The sequence below is a fragment of the Mirounga leonina genome, unplaced genomic scaffold (assembly GCF_011800145.1).
Source record: "Mirounga leonina isolate KUSES-001 unplaced genomic scaffold, KU_Mleo_1.0 Mir_125, whole genome shotgun sequence".
Classification (NCBI taxonomy): Eukaryota; Metazoa; Chordata; class Mammalia; order Carnivora; family Phocidae; genus Mirounga; species Mirounga leonina.
The window spans coordinates 18,107,144-18,126,670 of NW_023270305.1; the positions used below are offsets into that span (position 1 = coordinate 18,107,144).

The following is a 19,527-nucleotide window of genomic DNA, read 5'->3' on the forward strand; positions in this document are numbered from 1 at the left end:
CAGTCATTTCCCTTCTTTGACACTCTCTCATTATTTGGATATTTCCACAGGTTTCCAAGAATATCAGAGCGGGCAGTGTCTACTGTAAAACACTTTTTTACTATCTCAGTCGCCAACCAGAGTCAGGCCTCTCTCTTTGTGGTCAAGAAACCTGACCTTCAATAAACCCCACACCAGTTTTCTGGGATATCTCTGACAGGGATCCTGGAAACTTCAGGAAGCCAGAGGCACTGAGACAATGCACAAATTTGAAATGGGGTCAATGCCTCCTTGCACCTTCAGCAATTATGAAGAGAGGGCTCCTCTATTAAAAGTCCACTTCATCATCTCACATCTTTCATAATTAACTGAGGGAGAGGAAAGTGTGACTGGGTTTTCATTTGGGAGTAGATTTGCTCGGGGTCCATGCAGCTCCAGAATTTCAATATCTGCTCATTTGTATGGGCGTAAAATATGTACCTTTAATAAATTCTACAAACACTGCCCTCAACTGAAAACTTCCCCGGCCACAGGGCTGTCTTACATTGACACAAAGCAGGTGTTAGGCCACATGTACTTAGATCACCCCAAGAAGAAAAGGCATAGGGAAGTTTTGCACTTTCTAGGAGGACTAGATAAAGAGCAGACAGATGCCTCTGTGTGGAGAAGAGCCTTGTGGAAGCAACAACAGGAGATCAGGAGAGAGACCCCGGGAGGGTGCAGGACACATGAAATAGCCACCTCACAGAATCTCCAGGCCGGCTGTCAGAACACAAGAGGCCTCCTGGTATAGATAGACACTGGAACTTTAAAAGTTACAGGCTCATCAGCTTGATGGTGTTCAACAGTCATGTAGGAGCTTTTAGTTCCTTCTTTATCTGGTTTCTTCAAAAAATAAATGGAATGAGGGCCTTCCGAGATTTGGGATAGTCCTCAAACATCTTGAGGTAGAACCTAAAAGACAAGAAAGGAATAACTATAGTAAGCAGTGGTCAACCATTGAGGTTTGCTGGGTCTGAGATCCTTGTTACAAAGCAAGCTACAGTTACTCAGGGCCTGACTTGTGCAGATGGCCATTTGTCCATCTTCCTTCTCCCTCCTGCATCCTCTCCCATAAATAAATGTTGAAGTTTCTTGTGTTGGGAAATAAAAAGTAATAGCCAGAGGACTGTGGTGATGGTTGCACAACATTATGGATGTACCTAATGCCACTAAATGGTACACTGAAAATGGCCAAAATGGTAAATTTTATGTTATGTGTATTTTATCACAATAAAAAAAGGGAAAAGCTGGAAGGAACTGCTCAATGGATTCACTTGGGTTGAATCAGAGAGCCCAAAGACCATGAGCAAGATTAATCCTAGAGAACTGGCAATGTTCCCAGGAAAATATCCCCTCATGAGGCCTTGGGAATGCCAAGAAAATGTTACCTCATATTCTGGGTTGAATTGTGTCCCCCCAGAATATATGCTTGAAGTCTTAACCTGGAAGACTTACCTGGAAATAGGGTCATGGCCGATATGATTTAGTAAGGTAAGATAAGGGCATCCTGGAACAGGAAAGGCCCTTAATCCAGTGTGACTGAAGGGGACCAGAGACAGGCAGGGGAGGAGGCCATGTGGACATGGAGGCAGAGACTGGGGATGGAGCTGTAGACCATGGAACACACTGGGTTGGGGGTGCAAACAGAAGCCAGGAGGAGGCAAGGAAGGATCCTCGCCTAGAACCTCCAACATACACTTTGATTTCAGACTTCTGCCTCCAGAACTGTGAGTGAATAAATTTCTATCATTTCAAGCCACTCGGTTTGTGGTCATCTGCTTTGGCAGGCCTGGAAGATTTTTTTTTTTTTTTTAAGATTTTTTTTTTATTTATTTATTTGAGACAGAGAGAATGAGAGAGAGAGAGCACATGAGAGGGACGAGGGTCAGAGGGAGAAGCAGACTCCCTGCCGAGCAGGGAGCCCGATGCGGGACTCAATCCCGGGACTCCAGGATCATGACCTGAGCCGAAGGCAGTCGCTTAACCAACTGAGCCACCCAGGCGCCCCAGGCCTGGAAGATTAGTACATGTGGTGAAGTGGCTTTCTCCTTCAGTGACCAGGCTGAACCAGCTAGTTGAAGCTGGTAGCTCTCGAGTGAAAATCACGGGCAGCAAACAGTAATAATATGTGACAAGAGGTGGCTGGTTTCTCGCGCTATGCTTAGCGAGGTCTGATGAGTTGCTTCTCACAAAGCCCAGTTATCCCCACAGAAAAGATGCCTGGCCTTCCTTATGGAGCAATCTGACCTCACAGGTCAGGGCCACAGTTTGGATTTTGCTGTTGCACCTGCTGGAGACCTGGTGAAACTCCTGTCCCTCCCCTGACTGGCCCCACCTGAGACCACTTCCCACGGTCCCTCCGACTGCTGGCTGACGCCCTCTCTGCCCTCTCCCTCTCCGCCTCTGGTGGGCAACAGACTCTGCCTCAAGAGAGGAGAACGAGGACTGTCTTACAAGCTGGGGACGCCCTTGCAGCCCGTCCCTACCAAGGCTAGCAGGTGGCCGGCGCCCGTCATGAGGACAGCTGCTATTTCATTCATTTCTGACACGTCTGCGTAAAGTCCACTCTGAGGAAAAGAACCCATTCTTGGTTTAACCTTCAAAACTACAAAATTAATCATTAGCCCGACTAAAACACCCATGCAGGAGCTTAAGGGGTCCCCCAGGTCCTGGTTCCAAGGCTGCTCCCCCTTTGGCTATCCCTCCCTCGCTCTGTGTCTCTCCAGCCGCAAATGCCATTTTAGAGAAAGGATCTGAAGTTCAAATGCAAAACCCGATAGCAACTTAGTGCATTACTCTTCCCCTTGCAGTGATGCTTTTAGTTAATGCTTTTGTCCCCACCCCATCGCAGGTACAGGGTCTGGGGGGGCAGGTGGAATTTAGTAAGGCTTTAGGCTAGACCTACAGAGGAAAGGTTCTAAACCCCTACAATTCCTGGCATTCCCCAGGTGAGGGGACAGTCCTGCAATCACACCACATAAGCATTCACTTACCCTACCTTCCCAAGAAGCCAGCCATGACCTTGGCTAGGCTTTATGGAGGGTGGGGTTCACGGATAAAGGGGAGTGCCAGAATAAGCCCTGGTGTCACACAGATTCCAGGAGAATAATCCTGGAGTGTCCAGGGCTCTGTGATTACCTGAACTATTAGCACCAAAGCCAGAATTAAAGATAGTAGCCACACTAGACCAGAGGCTAGGCTTCTCCCTGGCGGTACTTCATCGTGGCTGGACCTCAGGATTATCCGTGAAGCTGTGGACAGTGCTGCCCATGGGACACACTTTGAGAGATGTGGCAGAAGTGAATTTGAATTGAAGCATGGAAATGGAAGATACTTCTTGGACCTCTGGACCCTTACCTAGAGCCCACGCAGGTGAGCCTGCTAGGAGGGCACAGAGCCCAGGCCAACTAACTCCTAACTTCCTTGCCCAGAAGCCTTCTTCTGTAAGGTGGCAGGTGGCTTCCCAAGACACCTCGGGTGTGCCTCTCCCTACATGGGTTTAGTTTTACTCATAGGAAAAAAAAAAAGTGTTTACGATACTGTCACCCAGCTGAATTCCAAGTTCAAAGTCAGAATTTACCAGTCCGGATTTCTGTATCAACCTTACCTTATAAAAATACATGTCTCAGGTTTCTATACCTGACTCAGAGTGCTGGAAGACGGCTTGGAGCAGAAAGCTATGTGATGAATTGAGAAATTTACCTGTGGTGGTGGAAGGCTCGCAGCCCCAGGAAACAAAGTGAGAAAAACGCAAACGCAAGTGCTGGGAGGGACCAAGTGGCCAGGGCATAGCCCGTCCATTCAATGACCTCACCAAGGAAATTGGCTCCGGAAACATACGTAAACAAGCCACCTGCGGGCAGAAGAACGGAAAGGTCCGTCATCAGAACCGGGTCACTGCCACATTCAAACCCCTCTGCTTCGTTCCAAAGCACATAAAGGCAGTTATGACAAATGTGGGGCTGGAGACTTCCTTATGGTCATCGCAGCCTGGCGCAGTCCTCTTGGGGAGAAGGATAAACACAGTGACAACAGCCTGTTGCCCTCAGAACTTCCCGGAATCATGGCCCCAACCGCTTGATGGGCTCCAGCCAATCTCTAGCAGCGGCTGCTGCACCCCTTGGCTCCAGGCAAGACAATGATGAGGAGCAGGAGGCCGGGTTTTCGTTTTGTTCCCAAGCCACCTCTCACCTTCTCACCTCTCCCCTGGACGCCCGCACAGCATATTTCAGGTGGGTACTCAGACAAAATGAACAACCCGCTATGTGACAATAATAAAAACCTGTGTTGATGCTAGAAGTAATGACATTTTCCTGTGGCATTTGCCCCTCCCCACCCCTGCAAAGGAGTGTATATACTCTGTTCAAGTTGAAGGAAGTGAGTGGGAGCTGCAGGGGCTTTGCCCTCCTGGGGGCTGGTGAGGTCTGCTTCTGCTGATTTTCAAGGTTTGCTTTTCTATCCAACCATACATGTCTGATATCAAACCTGTAAATAGAAACCAACACATTTCCAATGATAGTTAATGTATCCACTTTCTGCCCTACAGTAAACTAGTTTTTTTCTTTCCATAGTTATATAAAGAATCTTTTGTATTTAAATCATTCTGTAACATACCTTAATAGTTGGAAACTAACTTTGACAATCTAGCTTTTAAGAGAATTCTCTGCTCTTCTTTGTTTGGCTAATTATTGAGTGAATATTTAAAATCCCAAAGCTCCTTCAAGTTATCTTCCCTAAAGATGTCACTATGTCAGCAGCTCCAGACCTGTGATCTCCCAGACCCTGGGAGAAACCACTGACCTCCCACAGAGGGTCTATAAATTGTTGCTGGTATATGGGCCTATAAATTGCAAACAGCATATCTCAATATTTGGCATTATTTTTGTTTGATGTAGACACCATGAGGATGTCAGCAACATTTAAATTCATTTAAATGTGTTACTGAATTCATTGTAGCTCTGTCATTATTTTATTAATAAATGAATATCAATGTCATACTGTAATTCAGGAAAGATTTTAAAGTAAATAACAGGTTCTATTTACATCAAAAGGAGCCATCAACCTACCCAAATACCACCTAAAATAGCAAAGGATTACTTGGACTAATTCACTCTCACCTGCTTATGTTTGTCAACCTCGCACCTGGTTTCTTGGGAACAGTTAGGATTTCAAATATTCTGTGACTTTATATCTGAGAAAGCATTTGCACTTGTAAGACCTCCCATCCTAATTTTTGATTAAGTAATTATGGCTCTCCATACCTTTAAGAAAATACAAGTGGCAGGAAATGTGTACAGTACCACCCCTGACTACTCACTAGATGAGTCTAGGTCAACCGGAGAAGACAAGTAATACACAACTCAGCTTTATTGGCTAATTCATGAAGGACCAACACAGCGGGTACACATGATGCTTAATTTTCTGTGTTAACCTGACTGGGCTATAGCATGCCTAGATATTTGATTAAACATTATTTCTGGGTATGTCTGTGGGGCTGTTCCTGGATGAGATTAACATTTAAATCTATACACTGACTAAAGCAGATCTCCCTCCCCGACGTGGGTGGGCCTCATCCAATCCATTGAAGGCCTGAATAGAACAAAAAGGCCAAGTAAGGGAGAGTCCACTCTCTCTGCCTGACTGTCTTTAAGCTAGGACATCAGTCTTCTCTTGCACACAGACTAGAGCTTACACCACCTACTCTCCGGGTCTCCAACTTGCTGGTAACAGATCATGGGATTTCTCAGCTTCCATGATCACGTGAGCCAATTCCTCATAACAAATCTCCTTATGTTTCTATAGCTGTATCTATATCCTATTGGTTCTGTTTCTCTGGAGAAGCCTAGTACAGTACATGGTAATCTTACCTACTGTAACGAGGTGGCAGCCTATTTCCACCTTACCCCAAGCCTTGCACTCCCCCACCCTCAAGGTATTATGATGTTGCACATTCCCGAGGGTGCCTCTAGCTGAACTTCCAGGTTTAGATCAGAAAAAGCAAACGTGTTGTGGGCTGGGAGGGGATGTGAAGGAGAAGTCAGAGGCAAACTGGGATATATTGTGTCATCTGCCCTCACCGCAACCTCTCCATTTGCTACTCATAGCATAACCTCTGGGACAGGCTCCCAAGGAAGAGTGGAAATTTGGAGGACAGGGGAGATATTACCTTGCGGAATCCTATAGATGACTTCTCCAGGCTTCCTGAGCTGGCGCAATATGTAGTCACTATGAATGTTGATTCCCATTCCCAAAATAAATAAGAAGACACCTTAGCAAAGAAGACAGAGGGAAGAAGTTAAAAATGTATCCTGGTGGGGTGCCTGGGTGGCTCAGTCGGTTAAGCATCTGCCTTCGGGTCAGGTCGTGATCCCAGGGTCCTGGGATCGAGCCCCGCATCGGGCTCCCTGCTCAGCGGGGAGCCTGCTTCTCCCTCTCCCTCTGCTGCTCCCCCTGCTTGTGCTCTCTCTCACACACACTTTCTCTCTCAAATAAATAAATAAAATCTTTTTTTAAAAATGTATCCTGGTTAAAAAAAAAAAATGTATCCTGGTTTTGATGTTTTTCTCACAAGCTGGTTTTTTTTTTAAGTGAAGAGAAGTGCATTTAATTTCAAATTCTGAGAACGTTACAAAGATATGGCAAAGGGTGGCTAATTAGCCGTTGTCCCAAATGTGGGTGGAGAGGCCATATGTGCATAGACCAAAAGACTGAAAGTATACAGTGTCACAGGATGGAGGCAGGTGGGAGAGGAGAGAAAGGGAACAACACCATTGTCCAATGAATAAATGAATAATAGCAAACTTTTGGCTCATTCCCAAATAATTAAATTGTGGTTGGCAAACTCAACCGCTAATTCCAAACCCTCCTCCTTTGCCTTCCCCCACTATAGAGGCTGGAAGGCTGAAAAGTGGTCATGTGACCTATTTTTGCCACAGCGATATAAAGGGAAATTTCCTTGGAAATTTTTACTTTCCTGATAAAAGGGAAGATGGGACCAGTGCCTCTACTGCCTTCCTCCCCTTTCATTGCCAGATGTGATGCCTTGAGCTCTAGCAACTGTCTTGTAATCATGAAGTGAATATGATGAGGACCACAGGTAAACATGTTAAGAACAGTGGAATAGAAAGTATAGGAAGTTCCTGGGATCTTAATGATATCTGTAAGCAACTAAAGGAATGCAGAAGCCACCTACCTTTGGACATTCTTGTTATGTAAGAAATAGACATTTTTAATTATTTAAGTCACTATGAACTGGTTTTCTGTGACTCACTGCTGAGAGCATTCCTGAGTGATATACCCATTCTCATGAAAGTAACATGAATCAGACTGGGGAGCCTGGCACCTAGCAAACTGGCTTCAACCACTGCCAGTTCACACATAGTCTTGTTCCCCATTTACTGGCTCAGAAAGAAGCCCGGGTCTGAGGTGAGGAGAGCCAGGATCAGGGATGTGAGGTCTTGCACCCCAGTGGGCACCATGACACCCCAGAAACACTCACTGTTCCACATAGATGCCCAACCTCCACCTCTCAACAATGTGTATTTGTGCTGATCAAAATACATGAGGCAAAAAGCAAGAACACTTGAATTAAAAACAGATCTCCTCTCACCTCATTTGCTACGACAGGAAACAATGAGTCTTGTCTAGTCAAAAGATCACTGGCCGTTGTATGGTGACAAGTGGTGACTACACTCATCTTGGGGAGCACTGAACAATGCACAGAATTGCTGAATTACTACGCTATGCATCTGGAAACTAATATAACATTGTATGTCAACTATGCTTCAATAATAAATTTTTTAAAATATTGGCCTGGAAGAAAGGGAAACTAGGGAGAGACACCAATGGCAGGAGGTTGAAAGAAGGAGGGGAGACAACAGGCACAGCTGGAGACAAAGCAGAAACCTTAGACTCAAGGTCTGTGTGTCCTTGGGCAAGTCACTGACCTCTCAGCCTCTGTTTTCTCATCTGTAAAACGGATTTGAATAGTACCTGTTTCACAAGGATGGCACAAGACTCACTCATGTGTTCACTTGTTCATTCATTTATTCATTCAACCAATATTGAGAGCTTATAATACACCAAGCGTTGTCTTAAACACCAAGGATACAGTAGTGAGAAAACAGTCAGGGTATCTGTTCTCATAGAGCTTACATTTTAGTGGAATAAGACAGAAATGAATTCAAATAACTAAAATATTTTAAATCATATAATGTCACTGCAAAGCAGAAAATCACAGGATCAGGAGATAGAGAGTGAACCGGGGAGGGGAGGAGGTGTCTCTACTTAGATGAGGTGGATAGGGAAAACTTTTCTGAAGATTTGGCATTTTGTCCTGTGATCTGAATAATAAGAATGCACAGATCTGAGGGAGAGCAATCTGGTATAGGGATTAGCAGGTGCAAAGGCCCTGAGGCTAGAATAGGTTTACTCTGTCTAAAAAAACAGAAGGAAGGCTGGTGTAGTTGAGACTTTAAGACAGAGAGAAAAGTGGGAAAATGTGGACAGGATGATAACTAAAAAAACACACTAAGCACTGTAGGCTTTGGTGAGGAGTTTGGATTGTTAAGTGCAAGAGAAAGCCATTGGCAGGTTTGGAGCAGGGGAGAAATAGGAAATGATTTCCATTTATTATTGTTACAAAGGAAGTAAATATGTTACATGGAATACTAAATGTGAATTAGCAAAAATAAGAAAATCCAGACACCTTATTCCTACCACCCAGAAATTATAACCATTAAACACGTTAGTGCATATCTTTCCAGATTTTCATCTTATATAATATCTAGGCCATATTTCCATTTCCCCAGATGGCCCCAAAATGCTTCTTATGGCTGGTTTGTGAAAACCAAAGTCCAGTATAAGACCATACCTGGCATCTGGTCATTATCTCTTTAAAGGCCATTTTAATCTTGCCCAGACCCTTTCCCTTTAAAAAAAAAAAAAAAAAAAAATTTTTTTTAATTTATCTGAGAGAGAGAGAGAGGGGTATATGCGTGCATGCAGGTAGAGGGGCAGAGGGAGAGATTCTTCAAGCAGACCCTCTGCTGAGTGCAGAGCCCAACGCTGGGCTTCATCTCATGACCCATGAGATCATGACCTGAGCCAAAACCAAAAGTCAGATGCTCAACCGACTGAGTCACCCAGGTGACCTGACCCTTACCTTTTTAAAAAATTTTTAGGGCACTGGCTTCTTAAAAAGACACCAGACAGTTGTACCTCAGAATGCCCCACTTTCTAGATAAGACTGGCTCACTTCCTGATGGTGGCATTCAACTTATCTCTTCATTCTCCTTATTTCTTGTAAACTAACATAAATCATTTTCCTGTATGGTTATATTACCAGTTCAACATATAGTTAGGTACATTTATTGGCTTGTTCTCAGTTTTAGGGTCTTCCATGTAGACTTTTTTTGAGTTTTATTTACTTAAGTAATCTCTGCACCACATCGGGGGCTCAAACTCACGACCCCAAGATCAAGAGTTGCTCGCTCCACCAACTGAGCCAGCCAGGGTCCCCCATTTAGATTTTTTTAAACGAAATTATTAAGTTTCATGATTTAAAGGGCAAAATCATATTGAAAGAAAAGTTCTGCCTGCCATCCATTATCTTTCCCCCAGACCTAAAGGTCATCTTTTTAAAATTAGTTTCTTTTTTTATCAATCCGATATTCCCTTTTCTAGTTTTATACACACACACACACACACACACACACATTTTCCTTCCATCCTTTCTACATGAAAAGTAGCATTCTAGATACACTGTTCACACTTTATTTTTATTTAACCACATATTCTGGAGATACTTCACAGGAACACAGAGATCTTCCTTGTTTTTGTTTTGTTTGTTTGTTTGTTTGTTTCTGGGGCTCCAGAGCACTCCATTGTGTGCATGTTCAGCATTCATACGACCAATCCTCCAGTCATTTGTGTTTTCAAACGTTCCCTCTGACTGCTGTGTGCAGAAGGGGCTATTGAAGGCCGGTACCGGCGGCAGGAAGCTTAGTGTGAAGGTCACTTTGGCGGTCCCAGCAAGAGGCCATCAAGGCTCAGACCAGGACCAAGTCGGAGGCGCAAGGGAGAAGTGAGCCCTGTGGGTACATGTTATGGAGCTAGATGCAGCCATCCTAAACTGACAGAGAATTTGATGTGTGATGTAAAGAGAGGAATTAAGGGTAATCCCAGCATTTTGGTTTAAGCCAAAATAATATACAAACAATTGAACCTTCCCGACTTGAGTTCCTCTTGCAGATAATGAAAAAAAAAAAACTCAACAGTGTTTTCTACTATTTTAGAAAAAATGGTCAGGAAAAGTCTCTTTGAGGAGGCACTAAATAAAGTGAGGGACCAACCTCCATGAGTATATGTGGACAGAACATTCTAGGCAGAGGGAACAGTCTGTACAAAAGTTCTGGGGCAGGACCAGCTTGACCATTTCAGGCCCAGCAGAAAGGCCACTGAGACTACAGTATAGTAACTGGACGGAGGCAAGAAACGGGGTGGGGAAATCGGGCAGGACCAACAACATTTAGGCATCACAGACATAGGCAGTGATAAGGAATTCGTCTTTTATCCCGAGAGTAGCAGAAATGTACTGGAGGATTCTGAGGTGGGGAGTGACATGATTTTCAAAGAGCTCTCTGGCTGTTTTATAGAGAAAAGAGCGGGGTAGCAGGGAGAGAAGAGGAGAATGGAATTCACTGGGGGGTAATTGCAGTGGGTGGGGGGGCGGTGCTGGGGATTTAGGCGGGGTGTGGGTAAGAAGTGGCCAGGTTTACTTACCCAGGCTAAACCGTCCGTCTGTGTACCACTCAGCAGGGTATTCAGCACAGTAAACCAGATAGTAGGCTTGGAGCAGTCCATTTCCCATGCAGAAGACAAAGCCTCTGACAAGAAACGCAGCTGGGAAAGGCCTCCCTCTAGTGAGCAATGAGTAAACAAAGGTCCTGAGATAGATGGGAAAGAAATGTCAGGATGCAGCGTTTAAAAAAAAAAAAAAATCGAACAATGAGATGAAACAACAATTATATCAAACCCATTTTTAAGGGGCACCTGGGTGGCTCAGTCATTAAGCATCTGCCTTCAGCTCAGGTCATGATCCCAGGGTCCTGGGATCGAGCCCCGCATCGGGCTCCCTGCTCAGCGGGAAGCCTGCTTCTCCCTCTCCCACTCCCCCTGCTTGTGTTCCCTCTCTCTCTGTGTCTCTCTCTGTCAAATAAATAAATGAAATCTTAAAAAAAAAAAAAAAACCCATTTTAAAAATCATTTCCCTTGAACTTATGCAAAAAAGAACATTACTGGGGCGCCTGGGTGGCTCAGTTGGTTGGGCGACTGCCTTCGGCTCAGGTCATGATCCTGGAGTCCCGGGATCGAGTCCCGCATCGGGCTCCCTGCTCGGCGGGGAGTCTGCTTCTCCCTCTGACCCTCCTCCCTCTCATGCTCTCTGTCTCTCATTCTCTCTCTCTCTCAAATAAATAAATAAAATCTTTAAAAAATAAAAAAAAATTAAAAAATTAAAAATTAAAAAAAAAAAGAACATTACTCCTCCATAGAGCAATCCTTTATGCTATTATTTGTCTTGCTTCATTAAAGGCCATAGTAGGCACCATTGATTACCTTATTTTATTCTCAAACCAGCCTTGAAAGGTAAATTTCATCTCCATCCAGAAGTTAATAAATTCAATCCTATGAGCCCACGACTGGAGCTCGGCTTTTTATCAATCTACAAATGAAACCCAGATGACGCTGGAGAAAGGGAGAGCCTCGCTTGCCCCTGCAGTGGTGGGATGACATTTTGGTAACAGCCTTTCCACCGTACAGCTTTCTAATTGTCGCTCTGATATGATTTAATTACCGATATTGTGGCATTTCCTAGGAAGTGGACCGCAGAATCTCTCGAGAAAAGAAAGATATTCCTCTAACTGTTAGGAAGCATGAATCTAGAGGAAGCTGGGAAAATAGGATTAAAAATATATAAACAGCCTCAAAATAAGATTTGCCCAAGATATAATGCTAAATACTAGAAATCAACTACATTTTCTTTATAATTTTTCTTCTTTTATGGTGCACTATAACAATCATGCAGGTGAGTTCATAAACCTACGTGAACAGTTTAATGCATAACTATTAAATAAACACCCATATAGTCACTAAACAAGTCAAGAACTAGAACATCCCCTTCACCCCCAGAAGCCTTCCTCTCTATTCACCATACCACTATCATCTCAGAGCTAACCACCATCCTGATTTTTGTAAAAGTCACTTCCGTTTGCTTCTTTACAATTTTACCACATTTGGATTTATGCCTAAAAATATAGTTTATTTTGTTCATTTTTAATTCCATATGAATGGAGTCATATTCTATGATTCTTAGAGTATCCATTAATGTCTTATTTCTTTAACTCATCATATTTCTCAGATTCAAGCATGTTGTTGCATGTAAGCTACAGTTCATATGTTTTCATTGTTATTACCATTAGGTATGAATATACCACATATGTTTATCTATTTTACTCTGATGGATATTTGGGTTGCTTCCAAAGTCTTGTAACCTCTCAGAGCTATTTCCCTATTCTTTAATGATTTTACATTTTATGTTTAAACCTTTGAAACATCTGGAATTTCTTTTGTTGTAAGAAGTTAGATAAGACTCTAATGCTAGTAAACTTACTAAATTCTTTTCTTTCACTGACATGCACTCTCATTGGTATTACATACTAATTTATCATAAAAATTGGTTCTTTTTCTAGACTCTTGGTTCTGTCCCATTGACCTATTTATTGTCAGTACTACGCTGTCTTAATAATTGTACTTTTAATATATGTCTTAATACTAGGTGGGGCAGGGGCACCTTCGGCTCAGGTCATGATCCCAGGGTCCTGGGATGGAGCCCGGCATCAGGCTCCCTGCTCAGCAGGGAGTCTGCTTCTCCCCCTCCCTCTGCTCCTGCACTCTCTCTCTCTCTCTCTATGTCAAACATATAAATAAATGAAATCTTTAAAAAAAAATTAGGTGGAGCTCTTTTTTTTTTAAGTAAACTCTACTCCCAATCTGGGGCTCAAACTCACAACCCCAAGATCAAGAGTTGCATGCTCTACTGACTGAGCCAGCCAGGCATGGGGGTGGGGAGGCTATTCTTATATCATTACCGTTTTTGAGGATTTTCAATTTATTCTTAATTACTTATTTCTTCATGAGAACTTTAAAACCAATTTATGAAACACCCCCTCCCAAATTTTAGAAATACTCTTAAGTATAAAAATTAATTAAGGGAGTGAAATAGCAGGAGGACCTCCAAGAGTTCACCCCTCCATAAAAGCAAAAAAAAAAAAAAAAATTCAGAATCAACTTTTCAAAACTCAGTGTCAGCCAAAGGCTTACATCAACCTGGGGAGTATTTAAACAAGAGAATGTTTGGCTCTCAGGAAGGGCAACAAACATTGTGGCATTTTCATTTACCCTAGTCCCATTTCCCACTTTCCAGCTTGGCAGAACCTGAAAAGTAACAGCCCACATTCCCAGGATTGGAGAGAGGAAAATGGGGCTGGAACTCTTTCAAAGCCTCAATCCCAAAGAGAAATCATCGTTTAACCTGCCTGGTGGTTCCCTAGAAGACTCTGCTCAAAAGGCTAGTCTTTTCCACCTCACTCAAACACACCCAGTGTTCATGTCTTCTGCCCATTTCTTGACTTGAAATCAAGACACTTCTCTGAAGATGACATACAAATGGCTAACAGACACATGAAAAAATGTTCATCATCATTAGTCATCAGGGAAATTCAAATCAAAACCACATTGAGATACCACCTTACACCAGTTAGAATGGCAAAAATTGGCAGGGCAAGAAACAACAAATGTTGGAGAGGTTGTGGAGAAAGGGGAACCCTCTTACACTGTTGGTGGTAATGCAAGTTGGTACAGCCACTTTGGAAAGCAGGGTGGAGGTGTCTCAAAAAATTAAAAATAGAGCTACCCTATGACCCAGCAATTGCATTACTGGGTATTTACCCCAAAGACACAGATGGAGTGAAAAGAAGGGCCATGTGCACCCCAATGTTCATAGCGGCAATGTCCGCAATAGCCAAACTGTGGAAAGAGCCAAGATGCCCTTCAACAGATGAATGGATAAAGAAGACGTGGTCCATATATACAATGGAATATTACTCAGCCATCAGAAAGGATAAATACCCAACTTTTACATCAACATGGATGGGACTGGAGGAGATTATGCTAAGTGAAATAAGTCAAGCAAAGAAAGTCAATTATCATATGGTTTCACTTATTTGTGGAACATAAGGAATAGCATGGAGGACAATAGGAGAAGGAAGGGAAAAAAGAAGGGGGGGAATCGGAGGGAGAGATAAACCATGAGAGACTATGGACTCTGAGAAACAAACTGAGGGTTTTAGAGGGGAGGGGGGTGGGGGGACGGGTTAGCCCAGTGACGGGTATTAAGGAGGGCATGTACTGCATGGAGCACTGGGTGTTATATGAAAACAATGAATCGGGGATCACCACATCAAAAACTAATGATGTACTGTATGGTGATTAACATAACATAATAAAATTAAATTAAAAAAAACAAAAAGAGAATCATAAGAGGAAAAAAAAAGTACCCAGTGCTAAATGTTTCTGGGGAAGGGGGAAGTTGTTGAATGTTTTACCAGGACAGTGGTGGGGCAAATAACAAACCCACCAAAAAGCTTTAAAGGAAAGACAGAGGAATGCAATGCCCCTAAGGGGTTTTCAAAATCTCAGGTATATTTCTGGGAATCTAGACTGCCATGACATGCATAGGACCATGCATATGTTCAAAACAGACCTGAAAATGTCTTAAACTCTCACCTCTGATTGACCTTGAGGTTTGCCCAAGTAGCTAACGATGCTAAAAGCAGAGCTGTAAACTACGTGGGTGATTACTGAAGGAGTCTCTAACAGGCACACAGAGGCCCTTGGCAAAGACCAGGAGACATTGGTTCAAGGTGTTTACATAAGGCTCTGTCCCATGGTTAACTGATCCTTGATCTAACCAAGCAGTGACTTCAGTAGCCACAACAATCAAGACTTCAGAGATAGGGCGCCTGGGTGGCTCAATTGGTTAAGTACCTGCCTTCGGCTCAGGTCATGATCTCAGGGTCTTGGGATGGAACCCCTGCACTGGGCTCCTTGTTCAGCGGGGAGCCTACTTCTCCCCATGCCTCAGCCTCTGCTCCTCCCTCCACTTGTGCTCACTCTCTCTCAAATAAATAAAAATCTAAAAAAAAAAAAAGCTTAAAAATGTCCTGAGGGACACAAAAAAAGACCTGAATGAGTGCAAAGGAACCACCTGTACCCGAACAGAAGGGTAATGTCGACAACAGCCTTATAAACATATTGTTACCAAAAACAATACATTTACTGAGCTCTTATTATTTGTCTCGTTCTAAACACTTTGCATATATTGGCTCACTTAATCCTCACAGCCCTATGAGATGGGCAGATGAAGAGTCAGACACAGTGCGTGAGGTTAGGTGACAGGGTCATACACTAGTAAGTGGAAGACGCCCTACAATTTAATCACAGAGTGCACCACAGCCTGAATTTTCTCTTAATTAGCTTAAATTTTGAGATATAATTCACATCCCATAAAATTCACCATACTAAAGTATACAATTAAATGGTTTTTAGTAGATCCAAAAAATTGTGCAACCTTCACCGGTTTTCCATTTACCTCTATTTACTGGTTGTTTTACATATAGAAGAAGGCCTTTGATTTTTCTAATATTAATATATTAATTTTGTTCCCAATCACATCCTTAATTCCTATTTATCATAGTTTTTCAGTATATTTTCCAGGATTTCCCAGGTATATCAATATTTGCAAATAATGTTATACTCCACTCTTTAAAAGACCCTGGAAGCCTTCTCTCTCTCTCTCACCCTCAAAAAAAGGAGTTGGGGGTACCTGGATGGCTCAGTCAGTTAAGCACGAGACTCTAACTATTGATTTGGCCTAGGTCATGATCTCAGTGTTGTGAGATCAGCCCCAAGTGGGGCTCCGAGCTCAGTGCAGAGTCTGCTTTGAGAGTCTCTCCCTCTGCCCCTCCCCCCCACTCACACTCTTTCTCTCTAAAATAAATAAATAAATCTTTAAAAAAAAGAACTAAGATTTTCTGCTAAAAGGATACAAATATAAAACCAACAAAATGTAATGTTAAATTTGGATTGGAAATATCAACATGAATTCATGACTTTTAATACTGACCCACCCAAAGACCTAGGAGTAATGACCCACCAGCAGCAATAAGCACTGGGTCTCCATTTGTAAATACTATTCTCTAAAGGAAGCAGGCCACCATGGAGAAATAGCTCATTCCAGATCAGAGGCAGGAAAAGTACAAGGTGAGACAGTTCATGGTGTTGGAAAGTAAGGAAACAATTGAAGATTAAAGGCGGGACAGGGAGGGGTGCCTGGGTGGCTCACTCTTGGTTTCGGTTCCGGTCATGATCTTAGGGTCCTGGGCTTGAGCCTTGGGTCTGGCTCCACACTCAGCATGGAGTCTGCTTGTCCCTCTCCCTCTGCTCCGTCCCCCCACCCCCACTCACTCTCTCTCTCATAAATAAAATCTTTTAAAATAAATAAATACATTAAAAGGGGGGGTGGGGTTGTTGAAATTACATGGGTGCCAAGTGGAAAGGAGTTCCTCTACCCAAATCTGTAACAAACTGGGTATGGAAAAGAAGAACGACTGTAGGTTAATCTTTACTACCTCGTTGGATTCTTGTAAAAATTAAATAGGATTCTGCAAGGAAAAGTGCCCAACTGCAGGATAGTTGCTGAAAAATTTGTTTCTCTTCCCATTCACACCCCATAAAGTCTTGAGGGCCTGAAGGTGGCTTACCTTCTTAAGGGGAAAGGGTCCTGGAAGGCTACAGAAAGGCTACTTTTAAAATAGTTGTTTACATCCCAGTGTGGCCCTGTCAGTGCCAAAAATGCCCCCAAAATTGGTCCTTGCATGTAGCCATGCTTCCAGATCAAATCATGTAACTGCCCCACCCTTAACTTCTGGACTTCTTAAGTCTAAATGCAAAGCCAAAACTCACTGCATCTCATCCAAAGGAGTATGTAATAACCAGAACAGGCTCACAGCTATAATAAACAACTCTAAAGTATCAGAGTTTCCACATAATAAAAGTTCGTGTCTTGCTGGTGCCCCCATGCAATGCTGTTCAGGGCTGGTGCTCTGCTCCACAATCATTCAAGACCCAGACTCTTCCAGGGCATCCTCCTCCTCTGGCGGGCAAACAGACAGAGAGAGAGCATGGAGGAGTGTGGACAGGTTTTCCCAAGGGCCAGGCAACAGGCTGCAAGTGGAAGAGATGACTTCCACCCTCACTCTTCTGCCTGCGCACCCTCCGCAACACCCCCCATGCTAACTGCAAGGGAGGCTGGGAAATGTAGTCTCGCTGGATTTCTCTGCAGGAAAAGGAAAAGAGAGTCTAGCCCAAGAGGTTGACAATTAGTGCTGTGGAGGGTTGCTGGTGAGTCTCACCTTCAGATCCCACATTTGCCCTGAGACTCAGTTTCCCTGGTTTGGGACCACTTTGCTTTAATTCCTTCCTACACTACTAACGACCTTTTCATTCTTCTGTGTTTGTTCTGATACAGAGACTGATAAGTACTCTGTAAATATAAAGTTTTCTATCACTGCTAAGTAAATATTCATTTGGGGGACTCTTATTGGAAAGGGTTAACTGAAATTGCAAATCCAAATTAAACCAAAGAAACAACCTTTAAAATTACACATCTTCCATAGACCAACTCATATTTAACTAAGTCTTCTTCAAATATAAATCCTCTTGCTAAGATTATCAAGCCTATTGAAGACTTTTCACTATATGAAATTTTAGACTTCATTGTCAGACAAAATAAATTCAAACTCTCTATATATAAATACAAGGTTCCCATGTATACATTTACTTGTTATGTGTAGTAATGACTCCCTCAACCCATGTACCTCTTCACCCACCACCCCACTGTTTTGCTTTCCTTTACAGCAAAACTCCTCCAAAGAGTTGTCTATACTTGCCATCTCTTTGTCTTCTCCTCCTCTTCTTTCCTCCCTCCCCTGCCATTGAAACTGATCCTGGCAAGACAACCAGAAATATCCACATTTCCATATCTAAGAGTCAATTTTCAGTTCCCTTCTTGTTTGACAATTTAATCACTCCATCCTTCTGGAAACACTTTCTTCACTCAGCTTCTAGCACACCGCTTTCTGTTGGTTCTTCTTCTACTTTACTGATGTCTCCTCATTTTCCTTTACTGGTTTCTCACTATCTCCTTGACCTCTAAATATTAGAGTGCTTTAGGGCTCAGGACTCTTCTCTTTATTTAAAACCACTGTAGATGGGACCACATTTTAGTCGCATATCTTTAAATATCATATACAGAATGACAACTCCCAAACTTATGTCCTTGAACTCAGACTCATATAGTCAATGTCCCACTAGACATCTAGTTTAAAGGATATCTCAAACTTAATGTATCCAAACACAAACCCCTGATTCCCCACTTTTCCCAAAATCTACACTTCCCTAAGTCTGTCACTTCTCAGTAAATGGCAAGTTCATTCTTCCAATTGCCCAGATTGAACCACTGTTGACTCCTCTCTCTCTCTCTCTCCCTCTCTTTCTCTTTTTCTCTCTCTCTCTTTTTAAAGATTTTATTTATTTATTTCAGATAGGGAGCAAGAGAACAGGAGCAGGGGAGCAGAGGGAGAGGGAGAAACAGGCCCCCTGCTGAGCAGGGAGCCTGACGTGGGACTGGATCCCAGGACCCTGGGATCATGACCTGAGCCAAAGGCAGATGCTTAACTGACTGAGCCACGCAGGCTCCCCTGTCTCTTTTTCTCCATCTCTCTCTGTCTCTCTCATACCCTGCATTACATCTATTAACAAATCCTGTCAGCTCTACCCTCAAAATATTTCCAGAATCTGACCACTTCTCACCAACTCTATCAAACAGAAAGATAATAAGAAAATCTCCAAAACTTGGGAACTTAACTGCAGACTTCCAAATAATTTATAGTTCAAAGAGGAAGCCTCAAAGGAAATCAAAAACTATAAGGAACTCATTGAAAATGAAAATTACAACATATCAAAATATATGGGACACAGCTAAATCAGGGCTGAGAGGGAAGTTTGCAGCACTAAATGCATACAATAGAAAATAGGAAAGGTCTCAAAGCTCCCACCTTAAGAATCTAGGAAAAGGGCACCTGGGTGGCTCAGTCGGTTGAGCGACTGCCTTCGGCTCAGGTCATGATCCCAGGGTCCTGGGATCAAGTCCCACACTGGGCTCCCTGCTCTGCAGGGAGCCTGCTTCTCCCTCTCCCACTCCCCCTGCTTGTGTTCCCTCTCTCGCTGTGTCTCTCTCTGTCAAATAAATAAATAAAATCTTTAAAAAAAAAAAAAGAATCTAGGAAAAAAGAAAAGCATAACACCAAATATTGCCAAAGGAAGTAG

At 43.1% G+C, this 19,527-nt stretch overlaps 1 protein-coding gene across 1 annotated transcript in view; it reads right to left on the bottom strand.

Annotated features, from left to right (window-relative positions):
* Positions 1-271: 271 nt before the first annotated feature.
* Positions 272-19,527, bottom strand: part of SRD5A2 (steroid 5 alpha-reductase 2) — a 44,636-nt gene continuing 25,380 nt past the window's right edge. Inside the window, exons 2-5 of the mRNA XM_035000854.1 lie at positions 10,804-10,967; positions 6,188-6,289; positions 3,724-3,874; positions 272-933 (exon numbers count right to left, since the gene is read on the bottom strand). Coding sequence (XP_034856745.1) covers positions 867-933; positions 3,724-3,874; positions 6,188-6,289; positions 10,804-10,967 — 484 coding nt within the window. The 3' untranslated portion in view covers positions 272-866. The remainder of the gene's footprint in view (positions 934-3,723; positions 3,875-6,187; positions 6,290-10,803; positions 10,968-19,527) is intronic.